The 24,016-nt window shown below is 43.9% G+C and overlaps 1 protein-coding gene and 1 long non-coding RNA gene across 7 annotated transcripts in view; one reads left to right on the top strand and one right to left on the bottom strand.

Annotated features, from left to right (window-relative positions):
- SFSWAP (splicing factor SWAP) overlaps positions 1-21,228 on the bottom strand; it is a 90,453-nt gene extending 69,225 nt beyond the window's left edge. For 4 of the 6 annotated variants that reach the window (XM_509484.9, XM_003314031.7, XM_063786150.1 and 1 more), the window contains exons 1-7: positions 20,832-21,228; positions 18,045-18,214; positions 17,332-17,463; positions 12,728-12,813; positions 6,621-6,846; positions 5,202-5,314; positions 3,826-3,961 (exon numbers count right to left, since the gene is read on the bottom strand). In XM_509484.9, coding sequence (XP_509484.3) covers positions 3,826-3,961; positions 5,202-5,314; positions 6,621-6,846; positions 12,728-12,813; positions 17,332-17,463; positions 18,045-18,214; positions 20,832-21,049 — 1,081 coding nt within the window. In that variant the 5' untranslated portion in view covers positions 21,050-21,228. The remainder of the gene's footprint in view (positions 1-3,825; positions 3,962-5,201; positions 5,315-6,620; positions 6,847-12,727; positions 12,814-17,331; positions 17,464-18,044; positions 18,215-20,831) is intronic. The other 2 variants (XM_009426584.5, XM_009426583.5) reach the window with 2 other exon arrangements.
- Positions 13,422-18,258, top strand: LOC129136705 (uncharacterized). Its single transcript, XR_008538620.2, has 2 exons — positions 13,422-13,508; positions 16,581-18,258. It is a non-coding gene; the product is annotated as an uncharacterized LOC129136705 (long non-coding RNA).
- Positions 21,229-24,016: the final 2,788 nt, after the last annotated feature.

Below are 24,016 nucleotides of genomic sequence, written 5' to 3'. Positions count from 1 at the left end.
TTTGTATTTTACTTTGTTTCTTAAGTATAATAGCAACACGGCTGGGTGCGGTGGCTCAGCCTGTAATCCCAGCACTTTGGGAGGCTGAGGCGGGCGGATCACCCGAGGTCAGGAGTTTGAGACCAGCCTGGCCAACATGGTGAAACCCCGTCTCTACTAAAAATACAAAAATTAGCCAGGCGTGGTGACGAGCGCCTGTGATCCCAGCTACTTGGGAGGCTGAGGCAGGAGACTCGCTTGAACCCAGGAGGTGGAGGCTGCAGTGAGCCGAGATTGCACCACTGCACTCCAGCCTGGGTAACACAGAGAGACTCCGTCTCAAAAAAAAAAAAAAAAAAAAAAAAAAAGTAAAATAGTAATGCATACTCAAAAACATTATGAAAATGAAAAAAGTATGCAGAGAAAAAAAATCAACCAAATGCCAATTTGAGAGGTAGCTCTGAGCCTCATAGTATTTTTTGCACAGCTCTCTCCAGTTTATTATTTTAAGCATAATTGAGATCCCACTGCATTAATACTTTTGGAAACTACATATAATGAACTTAACAATATTATCTTGAACTTTAGCATGACGGAACTCAACCCAAAAACTATGACCAGTGTTCCCTCTATTTGAACTGTATTTGTAAATAAATGTTGTTATCAATGACTGATTACAAACTAATAACCACATAGTAGTCAGTCCATGAATTACAGGCAGTTCCCTAATCATGACCAACCTGGGTAGATCAATGACTGCTGTCTCCACCTGCAACTGCCAACAACCTGCCACACAGAACCCCAAATTCCGCAACAACTTCACTGAAAACCCAGGAAGTGAAGACGAGGTCATGAGGGACTTTCACCCACGAAACTTCAACAGCACACAGAAGCATGAGGCAGGCAGAACAAGGTACTCAAAGGGTAGCAGAGGAAGACGGCAGGCAGGGAGGCGCGTGTGAGTCAGGCGCCCTGGAACCTCTGCAGATTCTGCAATGGCCGCACTGCCCGGGCTTAAGTGGTGCTGGAGGACCCGACGTAACGCCACGCCACAGCCACTCATCCCATGAGGCTGAGCGCCTGAGTACAGGTTTATACTGATTTCTGCTAGGTTTTACAGTGATTTAGAGCCAAAGTTCTAGCTCTCGGCTCTTCTTGGAAACTGGATGAGGACACCTCCCCCACCTTCTGACCCTCCAGATACAAGATGGGTGGGACCGTGGTGGTGGCCTTGAGTGCTGTGCTCAGCCAGGAGGCTCATAGGAGGGCTCTGACCCCTATGGCTGACGCAGGAGCATATGTCTACAACCCACAGACCCTAACAGCAGACACGCACGCTTTCACCAGCCCCCAGGCACCCTTACTCTCACATGTGTGTATCCACTACTCTTGCTGTGTCGAGAGGAGACAATGAGTTTCAAAACAACGGCACCGTATTGAGGGGAGGAGAGGGCACCCCCTACTAGAGCCCTTGCAGTTGGGAGGATAGGGTGGGGTGCCTTCAGTGCCCAGGGTGGTGGTAGTCAGGGGCCTGAACAGAGTAAGCTTGGGGTTCCTGCAGAGGCTGTCACGGCTTATCAGTGGTCTCGGGAGCCACCAGCAGGTGGGAAGAAACCAAAGTGCGTGGGCTCTGGCCGCCCTGCGTTGAACCCTTGGGAATGTACCAAGCCTTCTGACCCAGACGGCTCACAATGCTACCCCTGCATGCCTCAGTTCAGATCACATTCCCACCAGACCAGGGGATGCTGTGTGTCACAGAACGGCCACTACCAGCCGGCTCCACCATCCTGCCTGGTCCTGCGGGGTCTGCACATGGCTGTTCTTCCACCAGTGATTAGCACAGCAAATAACCAAGGTCAGCCCGCCCTGAATTTCTAGTCCTCTGCTTTGCAGCAGCTTCAGGGATCTGGTGGACGTGCACGGACAATGCATTTGGTTCAAGCAAACTCAACGACAGGCTTGGAAAAGGAAAGGAGGAAGCAGAGGGATGGTCCCTCAGTGGGCAGGCATCCTGGGCAGAGCACAGCGCCCCATGACTCCAGGGCAGGAGCTTCACAGGCTGCCGAGTGGGGCTCAGGACTTAAAGGTGTGTGGCCGTCTATCCAAAAATCCATGCAGTGAGGACTGGGCGTTAGGAGTGATCTACAGAGCACCTCAGACAGCTGGCTGCCTACACTATTGAACACGCACCTCTGTAGCAGTAGAGCTGACCTCTGATTTGAACATTCAGTGAAATTTGATATGACTTGATTTAATCATTTAAAGACATTCTCAGCTTTAAAAGGTTTTTGGGGGGACACATGCAGATAGTTCACTCTAGTAACTAATTTTTTAAAGTCTAAAAACATTTAGTATGTGCCAGTGCTAAAAGGGAAGTGCAAAGAACACAGCTGTGATGTTTACAAAAGCTTGTCCCAAATAAAGAGGAGCTGATGTTTTAACAATTCATCTCCAGCTGAACTGAAGGAGATAAGCTTTACAAATGGAGTCAGGGTACCAGAGCTGCCTGGGAAGCAGACTCAGCAGGTGGTTCCTCGGCTCTGCTAAAGCTTCCTCATTCCATATTTAACCTCTGAATAAAACAATTACAGAAAGACCTGACGCTGGAACCAACGTCAAACACTTTCAAATGATCTCCTGCATGGACCTTCAAGACTTACCTTTAATGAATACCATAAAAGAACTGCAATCAGCGAGAAAAAGAAATCTAATTTCTCAGTGCATATGTTAACTTACGCTGTAAGCCTCTTTTTTCTTCTTCTTTTTGAGACAGGGTACTGCTCTATCGCCCAGGCTAGAGTGTGGCAGTGCAATCTCAGCTCACAGCAGCCTTAACCTCCTGGGGCTAAGCCATCCTCTCACCTCAGCCTCCCAAGTAGCTCAGACCACAGGCACACCACCATGCCCAGCTAATTTTTTTTTATTTTTTGTCGAGATGGGGTTTTAGTATGTTGTCCAGGCTGGTCTCAAACTCCTGTGCGTAAGTGATCCTCCCACCTCAGCCTCCCAAAGTGTTGGGATTATAGGCATTAGCCACCACGCCTGGCCTGCTGTGAACCTTTTTAAAGAAAGCAACTGTGTTAGACAATACTATGTGTCTCCCATTCTCCCTGTTCTTAACAGCATTTGACTTTGTTTAGGGCAGCAACGTGTTTAACGGAGGCACCATTGCCTCTGCTGAGTGGGGAGACCACGTGACAGGACACTAGCCACTGAGAGGTAAGGGAAGCCACTAGCTATGGCTTGGGTGGAGATATTTAAAGAAGGGCAGAGCCAGGGCCAGGAGCAGTGGCTCATACCTGCAATCCTAGCACTTTTGAAGGCCAAGGCAGGAGGATTGCTTAAGCCCAGGAGCTCGAGACCAGCCTGGGCAACACAGTGAGACCCCATCCCTATCAAAAAATCAAAATTAGCCCAGTGTCATAGTGCTTGTAGTCCCACCTACTAGAGAGACCGAGGCGGGAGGATCGTTTGAGTTTGGGAGGTCAGGCTGCCGTGAACCATGCTTGCATCCCTGCACTCTGGCCTGGGTGACAGAGTGAAACCTCGCCTCAGAAAAAAAAAAAAAAAAAGAAAGAAGGGCAGAGGCAGCCAGCTACCTTTGCCGGTCCTCCTCCTTCCTGGAATGCACAGCTAATGCTGGAGTAGGGCAGCCATCTTGCCAACACTGGGCCAAGCAAAGGGCAGCCTCGTGGCACTCTCCCTCGGGACCATGTGCAGGCTCTGGGCCGCCTGCTTCCATACTTGTTACACTTGGAGGACAGAACACTTGGGGTTTAGAGCCCTGTAGCTGGCTCTGTCACAGGCAGCTGAACACAGGTCAGGACATACACAGTGAGTACTCACAGTCTGCCGTGTACTCCACCTGGGAGGGCTGCACAGGTGCACCGTCTGCATTGTGTGGGGTGGGAGTGGAACTGTCAGCCTGTGCCTTACGAACAAGTGCTGCGAGGGGATGATCTGGGTCCACTACCTTCAAGGGCTGGAAACAGAGAAGACACAGCCTTAGCATTCATTATTCTGAACCATGCAGAACTCTTCTGCTGCAAAAGGCTCACCTCTGGGACACAGTGTACATGCCTTAGAAAAAACACACACATGCACGCACCCATGGAGGTCCTAACGAGTTGTGGCCAAATGCCCCAGCTGGCTGTCTCAGAGGAACTGAGTGAACACAGGGTTTCAATTTCCAAAATAACTACCAAGAAAAGGACAGACGAACAACTAAGACTAGTTTGACACCAATTAAAGTGTGAATGTCTAACCCCATGCAAAACTTGAAACTGTCTTTCCTTATAGGAGTTTCTGATTTTTAATCACCAATAGCTTTTCCAGTCCAATCAATCAGCAATCATTCCCACAAAAGGTCACCCACATTGCACAACTGCTGAAAACCAGATGCTTAAATCTAATAGACTCCTGTTTTTTATGTCGCAAATGGCAGAGTGGTGTGAATTAACCACAAGATAATGCTGAGTGGTTTCTTCACACAGATGAGGGGAGAATTAGAAGTGAAAATATTTATTTAAAAACAATCTATGATGGTAACATAGGACTCGAAGATGCATATATTCTGATCACCTATAAAATCCAATCCTATGATGATATCACAACTAAACAATTTTTTTTTCTTTTTGAGTCTCACTCTGTCTCCCAGGCTGGCGTGCAGTAGTGTGATCTTGGCTCACTGCAACCTCCACCTCCTAGGTTCAAGCAATTCTCGTGCCTCAGCCTCCCAAGTAGCTGGAATTACAGGTGTACCCACCACGGCTGGCTAATTTTTGTATTTTTAGTAGTGATAGGGTTTCGCCATGCTGGCCAGCTGGTCTTGAACTCCTGATGTCAGGTGATCCACCTGCCTCAGCCTCCCAAAGTGCTAGGATTACATGTGTAAGCCACCACACCCGCACAACAAAACAATTTTCAAGTCTTAACCAACACTCTACTTGGAACTCTAAATATCTCAAAGGAGTAAAATTGTAATAAAATGGTAAAATTATCCTGAGCAAATGCTCACGAATTTTATAAGCTAGACAGGTAAGAAACCAAAGAAGCAGATGCTTTGTCACCCAGCTAAAAACAAAAATGCAAATACACCTCAATGATGATAAAATAAGATACAACTGTAACACACAAGAATGACATGCTTCAAATTTTCCAAAATTACATTAGCAGAAGTTTTGTGGTGGCATAAAAATATAGTTCAACAATGAGATAAAAACCTTCATCAGCTCTTCAAGGCGGTTACACTTCTTGGAGGCAAAGAGAGAGGGATGAAGGTAATTCCCATCTTCTTCATCATCATCATCTTCATTGTCAGAGCTGACTCCTGATTCTGAAATCAAAATCACATTTCAAGATTTTGCTGTTTGGTGAGAAAAAAAGTACAAATTAATTATGCAAAAACTTAGAAGCAGCCAAGTTATCTTGGTTATCTGTCGAAAAAACACTTTTAGAAATTTTTCCCTAGAGTCACCCAAGTTGTTCAGAAGGCCAGATAGAAAGGATTGCGACCTTTGCCCATTTGGTGACTCCTTGCCAGCATCGAGCACCAGCTGGTCTGGGGCTCTGTATGCTTTCTTTCTCTCTGCCTTTTTTTTTTCCTTTTTTTAAAAAAGGGCAAAAATTGTACTGATTTATGAAAAGCAAAATAATAGCAACAGAAATAAACAACTACAATAAACCTGAAGATGAGATCTGCATTAAGATTTACACAACTGATTTGAAACTTATTTTGGCTGAAGAGAACAAAATTCAGTGGAAGGGCCAGGCACAGTGGCTCACGCCTGTAATCCCAGCACTTTGGGAGGCCGAGGCGGGTGGATCACCTGAGGTCAGGAGTTTGAGACCAGCCTGGCCAACATGGTGAAACCTTGTCTCTACTAAAAATACAAAAATTAGCCGGGCGTGGTGGCACGTGCCCACGATCCCAGCTACTTGGGAGGCTGAGGCATGAGAATTGCTTGAACCCGGGAGGCGGAGGTTGCAGTAAGCCAAGATCGCGCTCACGCCATTGCACTCCAGCCTGGGCGACAAGAGCGAGACTCTGTCTCCAATTAAAAAAAAAAAATTCAATGGAAGATGTGTGTGTGTGTGTATATATATACATATATATGAATAGACTTGTCAAAATACCATCTTTATTCAAAATACAGCTAACTGGCTTTGGCAGTAAGAACTCCAAAATAGAGACACTGTTATAAAAATAATAGCTTAAAATAGATAATCCAAGTAAAATTTTCACTTTTGTGCCATGTATAATTGAGCTATACAGCCCTGAACACTGTGGTACTTGAATAATCCAAGAGAGGATATATAACTGTTTTCTCTATGAAATGTTAAGTGGGCAAAATGAGGGCAAAAATTTCCCACCCAGATGATTATGTTCTGACAGCATCAATATTTAATTATATTTCATTTATCTATAAAATATTAACCAAAGATTTAATAAAGGTGCACCAGCAGGGGGAACGATCACGCCTTAGCTGCAGGATTTGAGACACATTCTAGAAATTCGAGTCTGGCTTTCAACCATGCGTCTGTAAGAATGCGTATCTTCACACTTTTCCCAGAACCACCCCGCCTGCCGCCCCCACAACACAGGCCCAAAGTCTGGACGGAACAGACGCAGTGGGACCTACTTTTTTTCTCGTCACTTTTGTTTTCTGCCAGGACAGTGTAGCGTCCCTCTTTCATGGCTTTCTGGATGAACTTATAGTAGGGGTTGAGGTAGTGGTCGAAGCGCAGAAAGTCGAACTGGGAGTTCCGGGCCTGCTTGGCCTTCAGCATGATCTCAAACTGTGCTCCCTGCCTGCACACGAAGCTGGCCGTGCGCTCGATGATGGCGTGCATTTTAGCGGTTGGTGGCTATGGGAAAACACACATATTCATGTCACCCATTTGTCCTCTTGTCCACCGGCCACGTGATTTCATTAAAACATAGAAATGACTCTGGTTTTACTGTCAATTTTAAGAGATACGAGACTTTAAGCTGGAAGAGCCCAGGCTGTTCGGACTCCTCATCTCCAAATCTTGTCAGGATTTTGCAGGGGAGAAAGCTCGCCAGCTGAGGCAGGCCACTCCACCGTGGTACAGACCCATGGGAGGTGACTTCTTTGTGCACCAAGTCAACATTTTTCTATATATTTAAGTTCGGTTCTATGACGGAATTCAGGGGGTTTGTGAATCCTCTGTGCATGTGAATTTTACATACAAGCACTTTTCTAGGGAGAGGGTATACATTCCATGGTTCTCAATAACCAGAATCACTGCTCTTTCCTTCTTCTTAGCGGGGACTAGTTTTCACAGCTTGGAGGCTCCCTCTTACAAAACAGCCCTTCTGGACATCCAACAAAAGCCACAAGAGTACGCCATGTCTTTTCTTCTGCACCTGAGCCCTGCTCCCCAGCCCCTGCACAGTTCCTGGCTCACTGCCATTCCCACTTAAAAGCAGTATCCCAAGCTGAAGACCACCTAGGTGTGGTCTGGCCAGAGCAGATGGGACACTCCAGGTGAGTTTCTTCCCAGCATCAAAGCCCTCCCCTATCCCTTCATGTGCTGCTAAGGAGTCACTTCAACGAACCTCATGCTCTTAGCATTTCCTGCCCACAAATGGATCTTGTTAGACCAAAGGCTGAAAGCCACACATCTAAAATACCTTTCATATCAACAAAGAGATTAACACTAGGAAATTATTTGCAAATAAATCTGGCAATTATTCTCATTAAAAATGGATGGTTAAGAATTCAGGGCTTCATCCTTCATAAAATATAAATGGCTTAATTCTCTAATTTAATTTTTGAACTAATAACATCCTTCACACTTAAAAAGGATAGATGTCTACAATTATTCATTAATCCCCAAATAATTTAAATTCCATGTTAAAGGCCCACTGTACGCATGTCCACGACTTGGATTTTCAGGGGCTCTGGTTATTCATTGTTAAAACAGAATATTCCATAAACACATCAATAATTAATGATCACTTCATAGTAACGACCCTTAAAGGAAAATATGATACTCCCAGTTTAGGCTTTCTTTATTGACCAAACCAACTTGTTGATCCAAAATTTCTTAAAAGTAGGCCTATTTGTTATATACTACTACTATTACCATGGTTAAAAAGCAATGTGTAAGTAATTTTACAAAAAAACAAAGCATCTTACGGACATATTTCAAGGTTGGCTACCAACCCTGAATAAGATTAAAAAGTATCTGGTTTGGAAGAAGCCATTCTTTACTTTATTAGGCAGACTTTAGGTAAATCATTTTCCATTTAAGAATATCATGATCACTCCTACTACACAATGAGATTTAAAAAATACAGTCAACATATAAATATGCATATGTTACAATGGCCTAAGAAAAGGAAACTGTTTTTCTAATTTAAATCCAGTGGGGAAGCCTTTTGTTTAAGGAAGCTGACAGAGCCCCGGAAGAGGGCTAACACCTCCTCCCCTTCCCTGGAAATTCCATTAATGTGAATTTAAGCTCCAGAGGAGGCATGGGAAACAGGAGAAAGGTATCTACAGGTCAGAAAACCCACACAAATGTACGGTTTCCTAAGAGCTTTGGAAAAGGCTTGAGCTCAGACCCATCGGGGGACCAGGAAGGAGGTGGCATGACATGAAGACGGGGAAATTAGCAAGGAACCCCAGGGGCAATGGGGCCAGCCCTCTCCTCACGGGATTAGGGAAGAAAAAAAATCAAATACCTGCTTTGCCCAGAGCCCTAAGTAAGTATCAGATTGAGTCAAAATTCAAAGGCAAAAATACAAATACAGAAGTACTAGCAGTAAATATAGGAAAATATTTCCAAACTCTTGCGGGTGGGAAGTCTTCCAAAATAAGCTTTAAAATTCTGAAGCCATAAGGAATAGAGGGACATATATCACTCTGTACTTAAATTCTGCACAGAGAGTCGTACAATCACTTATAAAACAAAGTGCGGGGAGAAAATACCTGCAAGACACATTGGGGACCAAGAGTTAAGGCTCATTAGACGTCAAGAGTCCTTACGAATCTGAACAAAAGGCCAGTCACTCCACAGTAATTCAAGAATAAATCAACATTTTTTCCCTCCCCACCCACCTTCTGTGACAATACAGTACCTAAATTATGATGAAATAATGCTCTAATCTGCACAAATTCGATAAAGCTTAACTTTAGTGGTTCAGAGCTCTGGAGTCGGTCCCTTGGCTGGAACCCCAGGCCTGACCCTCACACATGTAACTTAGGGCAGTTACTCTTAACTTTCTAAACCTTAACATCTGGCAACAACTGTATTTGCTTCATAGAGTTATTTTTGTATTTTTATTTTTTTGAGACAGGATCTGGCTCTGTTGTCTAGGCTGGAGTGCAGCAGTACCGTATCAGCTCACTACAACCTCCACCTCCAGGGCTCAAACCATCCTCCCGCCTCGGCCTCCTGAGTAGCTGAGACTACAGGCATGTACCACCACGCCTGGCTAATTTTTTTCATTTTTTGTAGAGGCGGAGTTTCACCATGTTGCCCAGGCTGGTCTTGAACTCCTGGGCTCAAGCGATTCTCCCACCTCGCCTCCCAAAGTGCTGGGATCACAGACATGAGCCACTGCACCTGGCCTGTAAAATTATTTTGAGTATTAACTGAGAGATATGCCTAGAGAAGCACTTAGTACACTGTCTGGTACACAGTAAGTGCTTCATAAAGGCTGGTTCTATGTTATTATTCATCAACAGAATAAGCGTTGCACACAACAGCAACTATCGAATCCTTCCCCACTTTCCATAAAATGTGTTCGAGCAAGCACATTTCCCTTGGAACTGCGCCCTAACAGGTCTGGGACTACAGGCATGTGCCACCACACTGGCCTATTATTTTTACTTGTTTGTAGAGACAGGATCTCACTATGTTGCCCAGGCTAGTCTCGAACTTCTGGCCTCAAGTGATCCTCCAACCTTAGTCTCCCAAAGAGCTGGGATTACAGGTGTGAGCCACTGTACCCAGCCTGGGGTGCTGTAATTTCTAACTACTTCTTACTCTTCATCCAAAAGCCTCAAGGATCCTGTCATCATTAGGTTCTAAACCAACAGTTAGTTTAAAAACCAAGAACCTCCTGAAGTACCTGCTGTCTTTCCCAATCACTCCAATCTTCTCTTGTCAGTGAGTCAAACCATGTCCCGCCCCCTTAAGCAGCAATAGTCTACTTAACCACAATTAAACAATTCTGAGGCCTAGTCACTAAAACAACTTACAATGCAGACACTTCTGTCTTCTACATTTTCTCCACTAACATGGACACCACGGTGTATAATTTACACAATGAATTACTGCCAAAAAACACATAATACTTATGAGAATGAAATACTGACACTGCCATAAAATAAATGAAAGACGCAAATGAGAGACTCAATCAAGCACTCAGTTTCCACAAAGTCAAAACAACATTCAAGAGGCCTTTCTATAATATCATTAGAAGAAACTCTAATGATAAGACAGCAAGTTGCTACACACTAAGACAGCAAGTTGCTACACACTAAGACTTACTTTGCTCTCCAATGAGTGACAAGTATGTTTGATCTGGCAGACTATCAAGAGCTTAGTGATGCTTATTTTGGCTGAGAACACAAAGCCATTAAATATTTTAATAGGAATTAAGGCAACACAATTCCATTGTACCTCTATATTTAAATTTGAATAAAAAATTAAAAAATTGTTCACACTAAAAACAAGTAAAATTCCATATAGTCAACTTCGTATAAACTTTTTAGCATTAAATATAGATGGAGCACTTAGCATTTAATAAAAATGGAGCAACTGTGATTTTTTAAAGCTTCATGTTAATGTGTCTCTCATGCATAATAAACATATTTCAGAACAAATAGGAATACAACATATATAATACATGGAAAATATATTAATACAAGTCTCAGGATATCAAATCTTTGGGTAATTTCAGCTTTAACTACAGCAAAATGATCAATACTAGAAATGGAGAAACAAACATAGGTAGTAATATAGTTTGGATCAGTTTGGATCTGTGTCCCCAGCCAAATCTCCTGTAGAATTGTCATTCCCAATGTTGGAGGCAGTGCCTGGTGGGAGGTGAATGGATCATGGGGTGGATCCTTCATGAATAGTTTCGCACCATCTCCTCGGTGCTGCTCCCGTGATAGACAGTGAATGAGCTGTCGTAAGATCTGGTCATTTGAAAGTGTGTAGCACCTCCCTGCCTTCCTCCTGCTCTGGACATGCTTAGACCTGCCTGCTCCCTCCTCACCTTCCGCCATGACTATAAGTTTCCTGAGGCCTCCCCAGAAGCAGATGCTGCCCGGCTTCCTGTACAGCCTGCAGAATCGTGAGCCAATTAAACCTCTTCTTTATAAATTACCCAGTCTCAGGTATTTTTTTATAGCTGTGTGAGAACAGACCAATACAAGTAGTAATTATACTAGGCAAAATCCAAAAAGTTATTTTACCCATATTTGAAAGAATAAAAGAGAGGGAGAGGATATGTAAATGAATAAGGGAAGAGAAGGAAAGCGTTGGAGGCAGGAATTAAAAGGGCTATTTTTATATTGCCCTTCATCAGATTAATGAAGGGTAAGAACCATCAAATTCACGCTGAACTCAATTAGAGTGGCAGCGAGTGATCGCAGGGGGAGGTGAGAGATGCTCTCTCTGTGCGGAGCTTTCCCGGCATCTACCGTGCAGTGATTCAGGATGTGGGACACAAACAAGAATCGAGAATGCCTGCATCGATGCCACTTGCAATCCAGTTACGAAAATGTCCAAGAAAAAACTTCCTGCTAGGCACGAACACTTAAGAGTCCTTCCCAAGTATACACACACAACAAAAAGATTTTCAACCTCCCCAGTAAACATATAAAAATCCCATAAAGCACGGTGACTGAAGATGGCATCATAGTTAAGACCACCGTTTCCAGTTGCCATTTATTAGCCAAATTCTTGACTTTCCTAAGTCTCAGTTTCTTCACTGGCACAAGAGGGATAGTAAACAGTAGTTCGCTTATAGGGTTGTTAGCATTAAATAAGATAATATGTAAAAAACAGCTTAGCACAGTGACTGGAATGGGGAAATCCCTCAATGAATATTCAGAAAAAAAGGAAAAATCCTGGTTTGGGCTTTAACACCTGTTATAACTTAATTTAATGTGATATAACTGAAATAGCAGGAAAGGTCAATGCTGAACAGACAGTAACCAGTTGCAAAGCCCTCAGATGAGGAAAACCAGGGTGGAATTCCCCTTCATCAGTGGAAGGGCGGCCTGGGCCTGGAGATGCCACAGGGACCTATCACAATACAGAAAACTGCTAAGAAAATGTAACGTGAAGTGCCCCCAAAAATCACACTTTAAAAAGCCAGAACAAAGCAACGTTACTGAAATCAACGCTGTCTTGATCTTGAGTGCTTTTACATCTATGTGTGGGGAGCAGCCCACTCGCCACTGATCCTGACTTAGTTTTTCTAAGCTAGTAAAATCTGGGGATTCAACTACATGGCTGCTGAATCACACCCAACTCCTCAAGTCCCTGATGCTCCAGTCTAGTTCTTTTGCTATAATTCTTCCCTTTTCCTTTGGGGAAAATAAATAGGGTGTGATCTTTTTCTCCATTAACTCACAAACCATTTTAAAGCATTATATGCCTAAAAAGCAGCTATAATCATTATTGAGCTTTCCCACAAGCAGGAGTGAATTATGATAAATAATAATGACGACAACTAGTGCTCATGCAGGACACATACCAACTCCACGTCAGACGGGACGCTCAATCCTAAGGGGGCAACGAAGGGCTCTTCATTTTCCTCTAAATTTTCGGCCTCATTTTTTTCTGCATAAAAAGAAAATTAAAAAATTCAGAACAATGCAGGGAGGAAGGCACCTGCTAACAGCAGGCAGCAAGATGGAAGCATGTGACTGGCTGTCCCTGCTTCTTTACCTTCTGTTGTTACTCCTAGAAGCCATTTTCAGCTTTCTCTTCTACCCACAACGCAAGTGAAACTCACTTTACAAAATTCCAAATGAGGTGGGGGGGGGGGTGCGGCAGCAGGGAGGTGTGGTGCAGCAGAAGGAGTGTGTATAGGGTCAGAGTGCACGGTATTCCCTTGGTATATGCAGGGGACTGGTTCTAGGACCCTTGCAGACACCAATATCCACACGTGCTCGAATTCTGCATTTGGTCCATTTGAACCCACATATATAAAGAAGCTGACCCTCCACATATGCGGGTCTCACATCCCCCAATCTGATCCGTGTTTGGCTGAAAAAAATCCTCATACAAGCGGACCTATGCAATTCAAACCTGTGTTGTTCAAGGGTTAACTGTAGTTAAACTCCTGCCCTGCCGCTTGTTAGCTCCGGGATTCTGCTGTTCTCTGTTTCCTCACTGGTTGTGAAGTCATCACATCCACTCCCAGGGCCGAGTGGGGCTTAGGTGAGATAGCCCATGTGAACATCTCTACCATAATCCTCCACACTTAGCAGGTGCTCAATCCATGTTCCTTTCCCCCTCCGCTGCTCTTTCAGGTATGTATGTAAGTATTTAATTGGTATCGCTAAGATTTCTCTCCAACTATTTCTGTGGATTCCTGACAGCATGACACTACATAAGGTAGTCAATTCCTAGATAACTGATTTTCATCTTTGAATTGTAAACCACCTGGGCATAACTATCAAGATTCCTCCACCCAAGCAAACTACCTCTTTCACAAATAATCAATTATTTTTCCATTTCTATGTATTCGTTAACCATTCACTTAACAAATATTTGTCTACTACGTGGTAGACAACGTACTACACATTATCTTTCTGTATTCTAAGGTACCTAAGCACATCTCAATAACTCAGATGATTACCAGTTTAAAAAGATACACTGAAATGTACAAAAATATCATAGCAAACTTTAAAAAGGTAACATTTTTAAGGATTTCAATGATCTATTGAGGTTCTTATTTCCAAACAGATGACATTAAAGAAACAAACCTTAAATCTTCATCAAAATAAGTGTTTCTATCATATACAGTAAAGGCTCTTGAAGCGATCAATAATTTGCAAAGATCTCCTGTCAAACCTCATTCCGTGAAACCAAAGAAGAATTTTAAGCAGGTTTCCTGGTATACAAAAACTTGGGTATTCCAGTCTGATCAGATATAAGTTGATTACAATCCCTATTAAGTTACAGTTATTTAACACCGTCCCATCCATTTGTTTGAGTCCCCTGTTCTTTCAAAAATCAGAGATGAAGCCGGGCTCAGTGGCTCACACCTGTAACCGGGTGCGGTGGCTCACGCCTGGAATCCCAGCACTTTGGGAGGCCAAGGCAGGCGGATCACTTGAGGTCAGGAGTTTGAGACCAGTCTGGCCAACATGCTGAAATCCTGTCTCCACTAAAAATAGAAAAATTAGCCAGTTGTGGTGGCGGGCGCCTGTAATCCCAGCTATTTGGGAGGCTAAAGCACAAGAATTGCTTGAACCCGGGAGGTGGAGGTTGCAGTGAGCTGACACCGCACCACTGCATTCCAGCCTGGGTGACAGAGCGAGACTCTGTCTCAAAAAAGTAAAACAAAGTAAATTTAAAAATACAACTTTTACTATATTTTCCTAAAATGAAAAAAATGATTAAAACATTGTCTAGGCAAATAGCTTCTCCTTAATGTTAAGTTATTCATAAAAATCAAGGCATTTTAATTGAAATAGCTTTTTGGGATTGATGGGTTAAACAGATTTGGTCTATTCTTATATATACCTTTATTTACAAAAAAACAGCTTTAGTAGCACAAAATAAAAACCAACCATTGCACTACAAACTCAGATTTAAATAAATTCAAATAACCTTTTGTTTAAAAAATGGATATATAGCAGTGAGGGCCTGTCCCTGCCCCATTATTCCCCTAAAAAAGAGGGAAAAAAATGGATATAGAATAATGATGAAAAATTATGAACACCTAAAGGATAAAAACTTGACTAAAAATAGTAAAGATCAGAGATGGAGGCACCATCAAAATGCTTTTGGCTAGTATCACAAGGCTTTAAAATACTAACAAACAATACAATACAGTAATTTTGAAAATCAAGACATACGTAGACATATTGATGGCTCAGGAAAAAAAATTTTATTTTAACAGAATGTGATGCTCAATGTGGCTGTTAGTGGTACTGGATTCTATTACAATATGCACGTATGTGTGCGTGTGTGTTAGGTGTTTCACTTATATTAATGCAAGTTAAACATGAAATGTCAAGCTCTAAGTTTTATGTGGGCCCAATTTCCATTAAGGAAATTAATCAGTATATAAGGCAATGTTCTCAGAACACGATTACAGAAAGAAAAGAAGTAACATTGTAAAATACTAAAGAGAACTTTATCTTAAGGGGAAAGCAAACTAATACTCAGATGATAAGCTAAGTCATGCTGAAGTTCTCAAGATTCAATAATTATAACAAACTGAACATCATTTAGCCCAATAATTACGCTGAGACAATGGTCCATCATCTAGAATAGGGGCTGACAAACTCTATAAAATGCCAGACAGTATTAATAAATATTTCTGGTTTTGTGGGCCATATGGTGTTTCATTTCTTCAACTCTGTCGCTGAAGTGCGAAAGTGGCAACAGACAATATGTAAACAAATGAGCATTGCTGTGTTCCAATAAAACTTTACTTGTTATTTTCTTTCCAATATTTTAGAACTGTGGTTGGTTGAATCCACAGATGTGGACCCAATAAGCTGACTGTATTTCAACTCTTTATTTGTGAAGTGGCTATAGTATCTATTCCTTCCTTCTGATAAAAACACCACAGATAGAAAGCTGAACTCATGTGTGTGGCTTAGAGATAAGACAACAAAATCAGAACTATCCAGAACCCGAGGAAGGAGAGCTTATTCTGGATAAATAAATGGGTGTTTACGTTTTAGACCTGATAGAACATTTCTAGTGCATCGTAACTTCTGAGGGATGGGTAGGTTTGAAAGTCAATGCAAAAAGTCTTAAATACCTTAACTGGCCTTTAACTCAGTATAATTACAATTACACTTGAAAGTTTCTCTAAAAGCTCATAAAATAGAGCTGTGCAACAGTAATTCTTGTGCCCACAAAGTAAGGAGCAGGACTAAAGACAGGGCAAGAGGAAAGCTGGTGTGTGCGTTTGCCCCACGTCCTATCATTCCGTTAGGATCGCAGCCCTTGGAGAGTGCCGATGGGTAGAACCATAGTGCAGTCACAGGATGGAAGGGCAAACATCATTTTGCTTTACTACTAAAGTGCTATAATTGCTTCATACTTGTTAAAAGATGTGTCACTTGGCTGGATGTGGTGGCTCATGCCTGTAATCCCAGTGCTTTGGGAGGCCAAGGCAGTAGGATCACTTGAGCTCAGGAGTTTGAGACTAGCTTGGGCAACACAGTGAGACCCCATCTCTTTTTTTAAATTATTGTGTATTTTATAATAAAAAAATTTAAAAAGATAAAAAGTGTTACTTAAGGAGAAACCGATGAAGTTCAGAATAACATTAAATTAGCTCTACAATTGAATCTCCATTTGATGTAATGTAAACATTTGAATGTTTCTAAGTTAATGTTCTTCTTCTTTTTAAACAGAATATCCTGAATATAGTGGCCCGTCTTTAATGTGTCAGGTTCATGTTAGCATTACTGCTAATTAACGACTGACTATGATGCAGCGCTGTGGTAGTGGAGCTCTCGACGCTTAGTGAAGTGATTGAGGATATTTGTGTCTATACTACACGAGCCCAGGTTTTTCAGCAGCACTATTTTTTATATTCAAAGTTTCCCATGTTAATCCAGAAAAGCATAAATTCCAAATCTTTAATTTAAAATACTGTGGTAAGTATATGCCCTAGGTGGCATCAAGGCTACCAGGAAGCTGTGCTGTTTTCTGGGGAGTAGTAACTCCCTCACTGTGTCCTTCCACTGGGCATGTGTCACTGTCTCAGTTGTGGAGGGATATGGGGAAGCAGGTCAGTGAGAGGGCGGTGATGTTAACTTATCCCAGTTAACACCTATTCTTTCACTGCCTCAAGAATGAATCCCTGAGGATATTAATGAACATGTTACCAATCTAGAAACAAATAATCCTGAGTAAGTAATTCTGTTACCCGAATCAATGAGAAATAAATAATCCAACGCATTCACTTTCCACCTCCGTTAATCATTCTAGTTTTTAACTTCGTTTTACCAAAAGAAGGAATATCACTCCTGTTTTCTCCTGTGGTCATAGTGGTGCTATCATGAGTGCCAGAGATGTGTTCTGCAGACTTGACCACGGTGCATGCAGCCTGTGTGTACACGTGTAGCCCTACACCAGCAGTCCAGGCAGCTCCCCACTCACCTCTCTGTTTGGAAGGCTCCTCCTCCTCCGTCGGCTCTGACGGGTCGTAATAGTCGCTACCGTAAGTGAACCCCACGGCATTGTAGCTCCCATCCTCTGCTAGTGCTTCACTCAATCGCTTGTATTCTTCCTCTTGAATAAAAATGAGAATTTTATCAACAAAAATAGAAAATTACTGAGAAAAACTTTATATATTTCTAAAGTTGTAGCTATCAGTAAAGCATACAACATACTTTTTTCAACCTACTTTTGAGGTAAAATATTTTTAAAAATTCACACTTTATATCTATCAATATGTACTTTTGTCAGTACATGTTTACCCACAGACAGCTGAATACACGTCTTTTGTGGAAAATTTCTTCCTGCTGAGAAAATTTTGGGATTAAGAACTGTATTAAAGACTGTTACGGCAAAGACAAGAACATCAATTTTATTTATACGATACTGTTAAAGAAGAACAGTTAAAGAGTTTGGTTTTTGTTTTTTTCAAATCCCAGTCTGCCCTCAAAAGCTGGGAAAATTCTTTGTGGCTCTATATATAAACTATCCTGAGGTCCTCTCAGAACGCAAAGACTCCTGTTTTTCCAATCCACTGGGTACTGTCAAGATAATATCAGAAAGAGTGAGTATAAAAAAATGAATGGGAGTAAATTTTTAAATACTTAAAAATTTTAAAAAGTTTGTTGCTGAAGTAAGTTTGTCTTGAGCAGTACCTTGCCTTGCCTCCTCCTCAAGCAAGTCCGTATGCAAGGCTAAATACCTCTCTTCATCACACAGGGCCTCTATTCGCGCCTCCTCTTCAGACAGCTGATAATCTCTGTTCCACGTGGAATACTCAGCATCGTACTCAGAAAGGTCATGCAGGTGACCACGTCCATCATATCTGTAATGTGAACAAGCTGGTCAATAAAAGGAAATTAACGTCTAGACTGGTGTGCGTGTGTGTTTTTTATATATGTATATATATATACACACATACTTACCGATTAAAATAAATAAAAATATTAAAACAAGTATAAAAACTCTTCCCAGATTTATATTTAATTTGGATAGTCATATCTCACCTACTTTTAAACTCAAGTTATCTTAACAAACTCTAAATTCCTTTCCACAGTAAGATAACATTTATAACTAAAGGCAAACAATCCATTAATAGCAAAAATGGTATCCACTTCACTGGCAGTTCTTACCATTATGGTTTGGTCAACCATTCAATGCCACTTGCAAAAAATTATTATTTTTTTCTGAAAAGTTAAATATCATAGCTTACATTCACACAAACCAAATACATAAATACCTATCCGTAAGAACCAAACGGTCGAAATTTCCTCGCTTCTTTCTGCTAGTCCCGAACTCTCAGGAGAGATCTTCACCAAAGAAACTTGCGTCCATTGGAGGTAAAATCTTGGCTAGGCTCGCCCCCTAGCCACTTGGCTGAGGAAATAAGTGCTGGGTTACGTGATAGAGAGACACACATACATCGGAACAGTGACATATACATGCAGTTTAAGGAGGTTCACTGGGAACAGAGCAAAACTATTAGAAGATATGGTATCAATATTTCCTTCTGAACTTTATACCCTCAAGGAAATAACATACATGAAGACACTTCCATGTTTCTCTTGCATGGACCAAACAGTAGTTTGGCCAAATAAGTAATGGGAGCACTTTCTGCTATGCTTTTAACATAAAGGATTCAATGAGGATGCTGTCAACGTGTAACTGTCAGATAATAAATGAGTGAGTTAGTGAACTTTACTTAAAACACTCAGGTTTAGGGTTTCAAAAACAAATGTAGAGAAACAAACAAAAGTCTGCTTTTTTTTAATGCTGACTTTTGTAATGGGAACCAAAAATATTAATGTAGACCAAAAAAGACATTTACAGGAAAAAGGCCCAAACTTCCAAGGTAGTCAAGTTACTGCATTTCATTAAATTTCAAAATTAATTGGATTTTGATGTAAACCTCCTTAACTTACAAATGTAGATTAATATTAAAAATATTATACATGTACATGTGCGGCGTTTGCTCCCCACCAGTTTTGGAAGACCTAACTCAAATCATGTACAGAATGATAGGAAAACTGTACAAAGAGCTCAGACTTCATTGCTTACCAAACTTTAATGATAAATATCACAAGTGACACTTTGGAAAAGCAAGCCTGACAACTCAGGCGACACATTCAATATAAACCATGGTGTGAAGGCACAGCACGCTTGAGCACAGCACGGAGCCATCAGATCCAGACATGATCTGATTCCGCGGCCCTCCCTTCACCAGTTCTCGTTTTCGAGCTCTAATTCCAAAAGGAAACGTCAGGGATGGAAAAGGCCTATTTGGTCATTAATGTGTCCATTCTGGCCAGCTCAGAGGTCATCCCTACAGTCATGCTCCAGGGCTATGAAGAATCCAGTTTTAATGGTCTCAAACGATGGGCTTTCTTCACGTGGAGAGACTATTCCACAGTTTAATGGTTGGTCATGGTTAGCTTTTCAGTCCGGGCCCCAGAAGTAGCCGAACAGGCAAAAAAGAAAAAAAACCACCCCACAACAACCCCAAAACCCAGAGACGAGGGGAAGGGGGATTGAAAAAATGGGAAGAAAGAGGGGAGCAAACCACCTACATCATGTAATGTTATCCTTTTCAAATCAAACGCCTTTAGAAATCCCTAATCCCAGGCCCCCACTGCCCATAATCGCTAGACACCCTCGAGTGACGACCTAAAGCAGGTTTGATTTGAAAAGAAACAACACATCTATATCCCAGCTCCACCCTTCAGTCTTAAGAGACAGTGAAACCAGCCCTAAGAACACTATCTCTTCCAAGAGCAAGGCCAGGGTCCGCACGAAGTCAAGTGGCCACCAACTGACAGGCAACTTTGCTCACTACCTCAATCTGTCAAACTCGTCGGATTATCACCGGGAAATCAAACGTCATGCCGGCAAAGTACGGGCGCTCCACTGAGGGCTCTGGGGGCATAACAGGTTAAGGCTAACTCACAGGTCCAAGAGACACTTCTAGCCACTGTCTCAGTGAGCGGCGGTTCGGAAGAATAAAGGCACGCCTCCCAGGGTACCCTCCCAGTACACCGAGCAGTGAGAGCGCGGCAAGTAGAAAAGCAGCGCACGACCCCATGGCATCGCCGGGCGGCAGGCCCAGGTGCGCTCAGGAAAAGACCCTGGGCACTGGCTGCTTTCACCGCGCGGAATCGCCAACTGCAGCCCAGCGACAGGGTGAGGGGTCGAGAGGGGCTGCGGGACCAGAGACGATCCCTCCGGAGACGGACGCGGCACGCAATTCCAGCCAGTGCCTTAGGGCAGGTTTCACCGTCCCCCTCCCCACCAGAACACCAGGAGGAGGTGGGGACAGGGGAGGGGGTGTCCCCCAGATCCCCGCTGGCTCCAGAAAACCCTCTGCAGTCCTTGCAGTCAAGTCAACATCAGACGAGATCAAGCGGGTGAGGGAAGGGAAGGATCGACGGGTGGGGAGAGGAACCGACCTGTCGATGAGGATCTTGTGGTCCCCCATCCAGGGGATGAGGTGCTGTCCCTGTTCCTGAGCCAGGGCCCGCTCGTCGTCCCGGAACAGCTTGCAGGCATAGCCGAAAACCAAGAGCTCCACTCGGCTGCCCCCACCGCCGGCACCGCCTGGCCCGGCCTCCTCCTTCGCGCCGCTTTTCCTCTCGGGTTTGGCGCGGCCCCCGCTCGCGCCGTACATGACAGCGTCCCCGGCGTCCAGGCTGGTCCTCTTCTGTGCCGCGCGACGTCCCTGATACCTCCACTTGGCCTACCCCTTCAGTCAAAGACCCCGCATCCCGGACCCAACCTCAACACCGCCGCCATAGCGGGCCACAAAATGGTGGAGGGGCAGCTTCCGGCAGGAGAGTCCGCATTTCCGGCGAGCGGACCGGCAGATTCGCCTAGGCTTGGAGCTCTTTTAGCCGCTAGGAAATATTTTGGCTTTAATTTTCGCATTCAGGTGTGCCGCCACAATAGGCGCTGCTGTATTCAGTGGAAAGTGCAATTTTAATGTCCGTTTTATCGGGCAGCCGTCAGGACGTGGCGAAAGCGCAGCGTGGGATCGCGCGCCGGCTTCCGCTGCAGCCAGTCGGGCGGCGACGGAGTCGGAGGGAGGGGCCCGGCGCGCTCTGGGCCTTGGGCGAGTCCTCGTGGGTGGCGGGTTGCTGCAGCCTGCCACATGTGTGGAGGCCTCGGGTCCACCCCGAGCCTCCGCGCCCCTCACCATGTCCGAGTCGCTGGGGCCGTGCGTGCTCTGCCCAGGGTGGCGATGTCCTTTTCCTTGGCCCCGTTTCCTTCTCCATCCCTAGGGGGACTTGGTCCCCGACCCGCCCACCTTTGAAGGTTTCCGAGGCAGCAGAGGCCCCTGCGCTGCAAATCACTCGCGGGTGGCGAGATTTCGGAAACCTGAGACCCTTGTCGCCGGGAGGTGGTCTGACGGGGCAGGGAGACCCCAGTCTGGAGACTGGCCACCTGGATACGGTGCAATTTTGCTTGGTGTGTTTCCTCCTGGGCCGCAGTTTTCCCATCGGTGGTTCCGTTAGGATCTTTCGGTCCCTTTTAGCTCAGTAATTTCAGGTCAGACAAAAGGCCTGGAGTGCAAAATCTTAGGCTTTGGGATGGGATGGGATATCCCCATGTTTGCCCTTGACTGGAAAACGATGACAGATCGTCTCCTTTCTGGGCCTCAGATCTCCTCTCCATAAAAATGTCATCTTTCTACCAGTGATGTTGAAATGAGATAATGTATATGAACCTTTAACTGATTTTTGGAAATTAAGAAACAGGCAGTTCCCACCAAACGTCTTTTGTTGTGGTTTCCCCTGACTGGGTCATGCTTCTGTCTTTTCATTTGCCAGGCTCCTTACCCAAGTTTAACTCAGTCATCCATTTCTCCACCTGGCCTTATGTGTCTACGTTGTCTGGAGTTTCCCCTCACTGGTGGCTAACTTGTGCCTTCCGATTTGTCTGTGTACCTCTCATCACCACCTTAGGTTACATCCTGTGTTCAGCATCCCACCAGAATTAGCTTTAAGAGATCAGGGACATTGTTGGGGTCACCTTAGCATCCTCAGTGCCTAGAATGGTGCTTAGCACACTGTGGGCCAAATACTGGTTAATACCTGTAGAATGAGCTGGGCCAGCAGCTGAGCATGCGTGGCCAGGCCATCATCTTCCTAACTCTACAAGACTGCTCTGCCACTGCTGAGGAAGATGTATGTGTCATGGTTACTTGATAAAAACACTGTTGTTTGCCCCCAGGCATTTACTAGTTTGTTTGGGTGCTGGGCTCCCTTCAAGCTTTCCCTTGGGTTCAGGTGTGGGGTGCTAAAGCAAATAAGGAGGCCATTAGCTTGAGATCAACTCTGTAACACCAGCTCCTTTGCAAGCAAACCAAAACCCAATCAAGTAATTTTTCTGCTTCCGTGTTGGGTCTATAAAAGCTTGCTGCTCATGCTGCCGAGTGGAACTCTCTGAACCTCTTCTGCTTCTGCATGCTGCCTGATTCATGAATTGTTTTCTTGCTCAAATAAACTCGAATTTGTTTTGTGTAAAGTTTCTCTTTTAACAGTTCTGGTGTCAGAAATGGGATCTGAAGGCCCCCCTATTCCCTCAATGATGACCTCTGGGAACAGTGACTAAACAGATGCAGGTGCTTCATTGTGCAGGACAGTTCTCTGTATAGCCTTGGGCCTACCCACTTCTCCCTCCTTTTCCTTTGTAGTTTTCAAGAGTAACTGCATAACGAGCTGGGATGCAACATCCTGAGATAGGGAGGGACTGGCTGAAGTAGCCCAGGCTCTGTTCCAGTTCTCCCCTAGAAATAGAAGGTCCTTCAACACTTTAGCCCTGTGATTCATGTGACATGCGGTATGTAATCTGGGTGGGCTGCTCTTCGGGATCTCTTATCTGTGGTGTAAGTGAGGAATATGCAGTAGAGACTTCATCCACCTGGGCAACTTTCTGAGCTTTGGGGGGATTGGCTCACAGTGAGTCCTAGTCTTCGTCTCCTACCACCTGTCTATAGGTAATAAATGCACTACATGTAAATTGTTGCTTATGAGAATTCAGAACAGGTTGGTAACCAGTGCCCCTGGGCCTGCTTCACACACTGAGCCATTTGTGCTCAGGGCTTCTCACTGCACATTTGGAGGCCGCCACTTGTAGGCCCTGCTTGGATACAAACTCTACAACTTGTGTCAAATTCTTAAAGTTTATTTGAGCATTTTTGATCTGAGCTGGGTCCAGAAGTTACAACAGAAACCGGGACTGGATCCAGTACAAGGCCTATGGGAGCAGGACTGAGTCCAGTAGGAGGCTTATGGTAGGAAAGGGTATGAGAATACAGGGAATGATGCCTTCGTTTGGATCCAAGGAGTCTGAAACTCCTCCACCTGGAACTCCAGCCAATTTCGTGTATAAGAACCTATGAACCCAGAGTCTGCACTTTTCCAGAGAAATGGGTGAACCTACCAAAGGTAATCTAAGAGTTAACAGTGGTCAAAGTGAGGAAGTCTTAACCTAGATAAAATTGTTCACTTGCAAGACATTAGAAAAGAAAGGATATTTGCAGGACTAGGTCTGAAAGGAATAAAATAAAATATTAAGAAAGGACAAAAAACACCTCAGAAACAACAGGATGTATTTTGATTGACATGCAGAGGCT

The sequence above is a fragment of the Pan troglodytes genome, chromosome 10 (genome assembly GCF_028858775.2).
Source record: "Pan troglodytes isolate AG18354 chromosome 10, NHGRI_mPanTro3-v2.0_pri, whole genome shotgun sequence".
Taxonomy (NCBI): Eukaryota; Metazoa; Chordata; class Mammalia; order Primates; family Hominidae; genus Pan; species Pan troglodytes.
The sequence above is the reverse complement of the archived record's forward strand: the minus strand, read 5'-3'. Positions and strand labels throughout refer to the sequence as shown.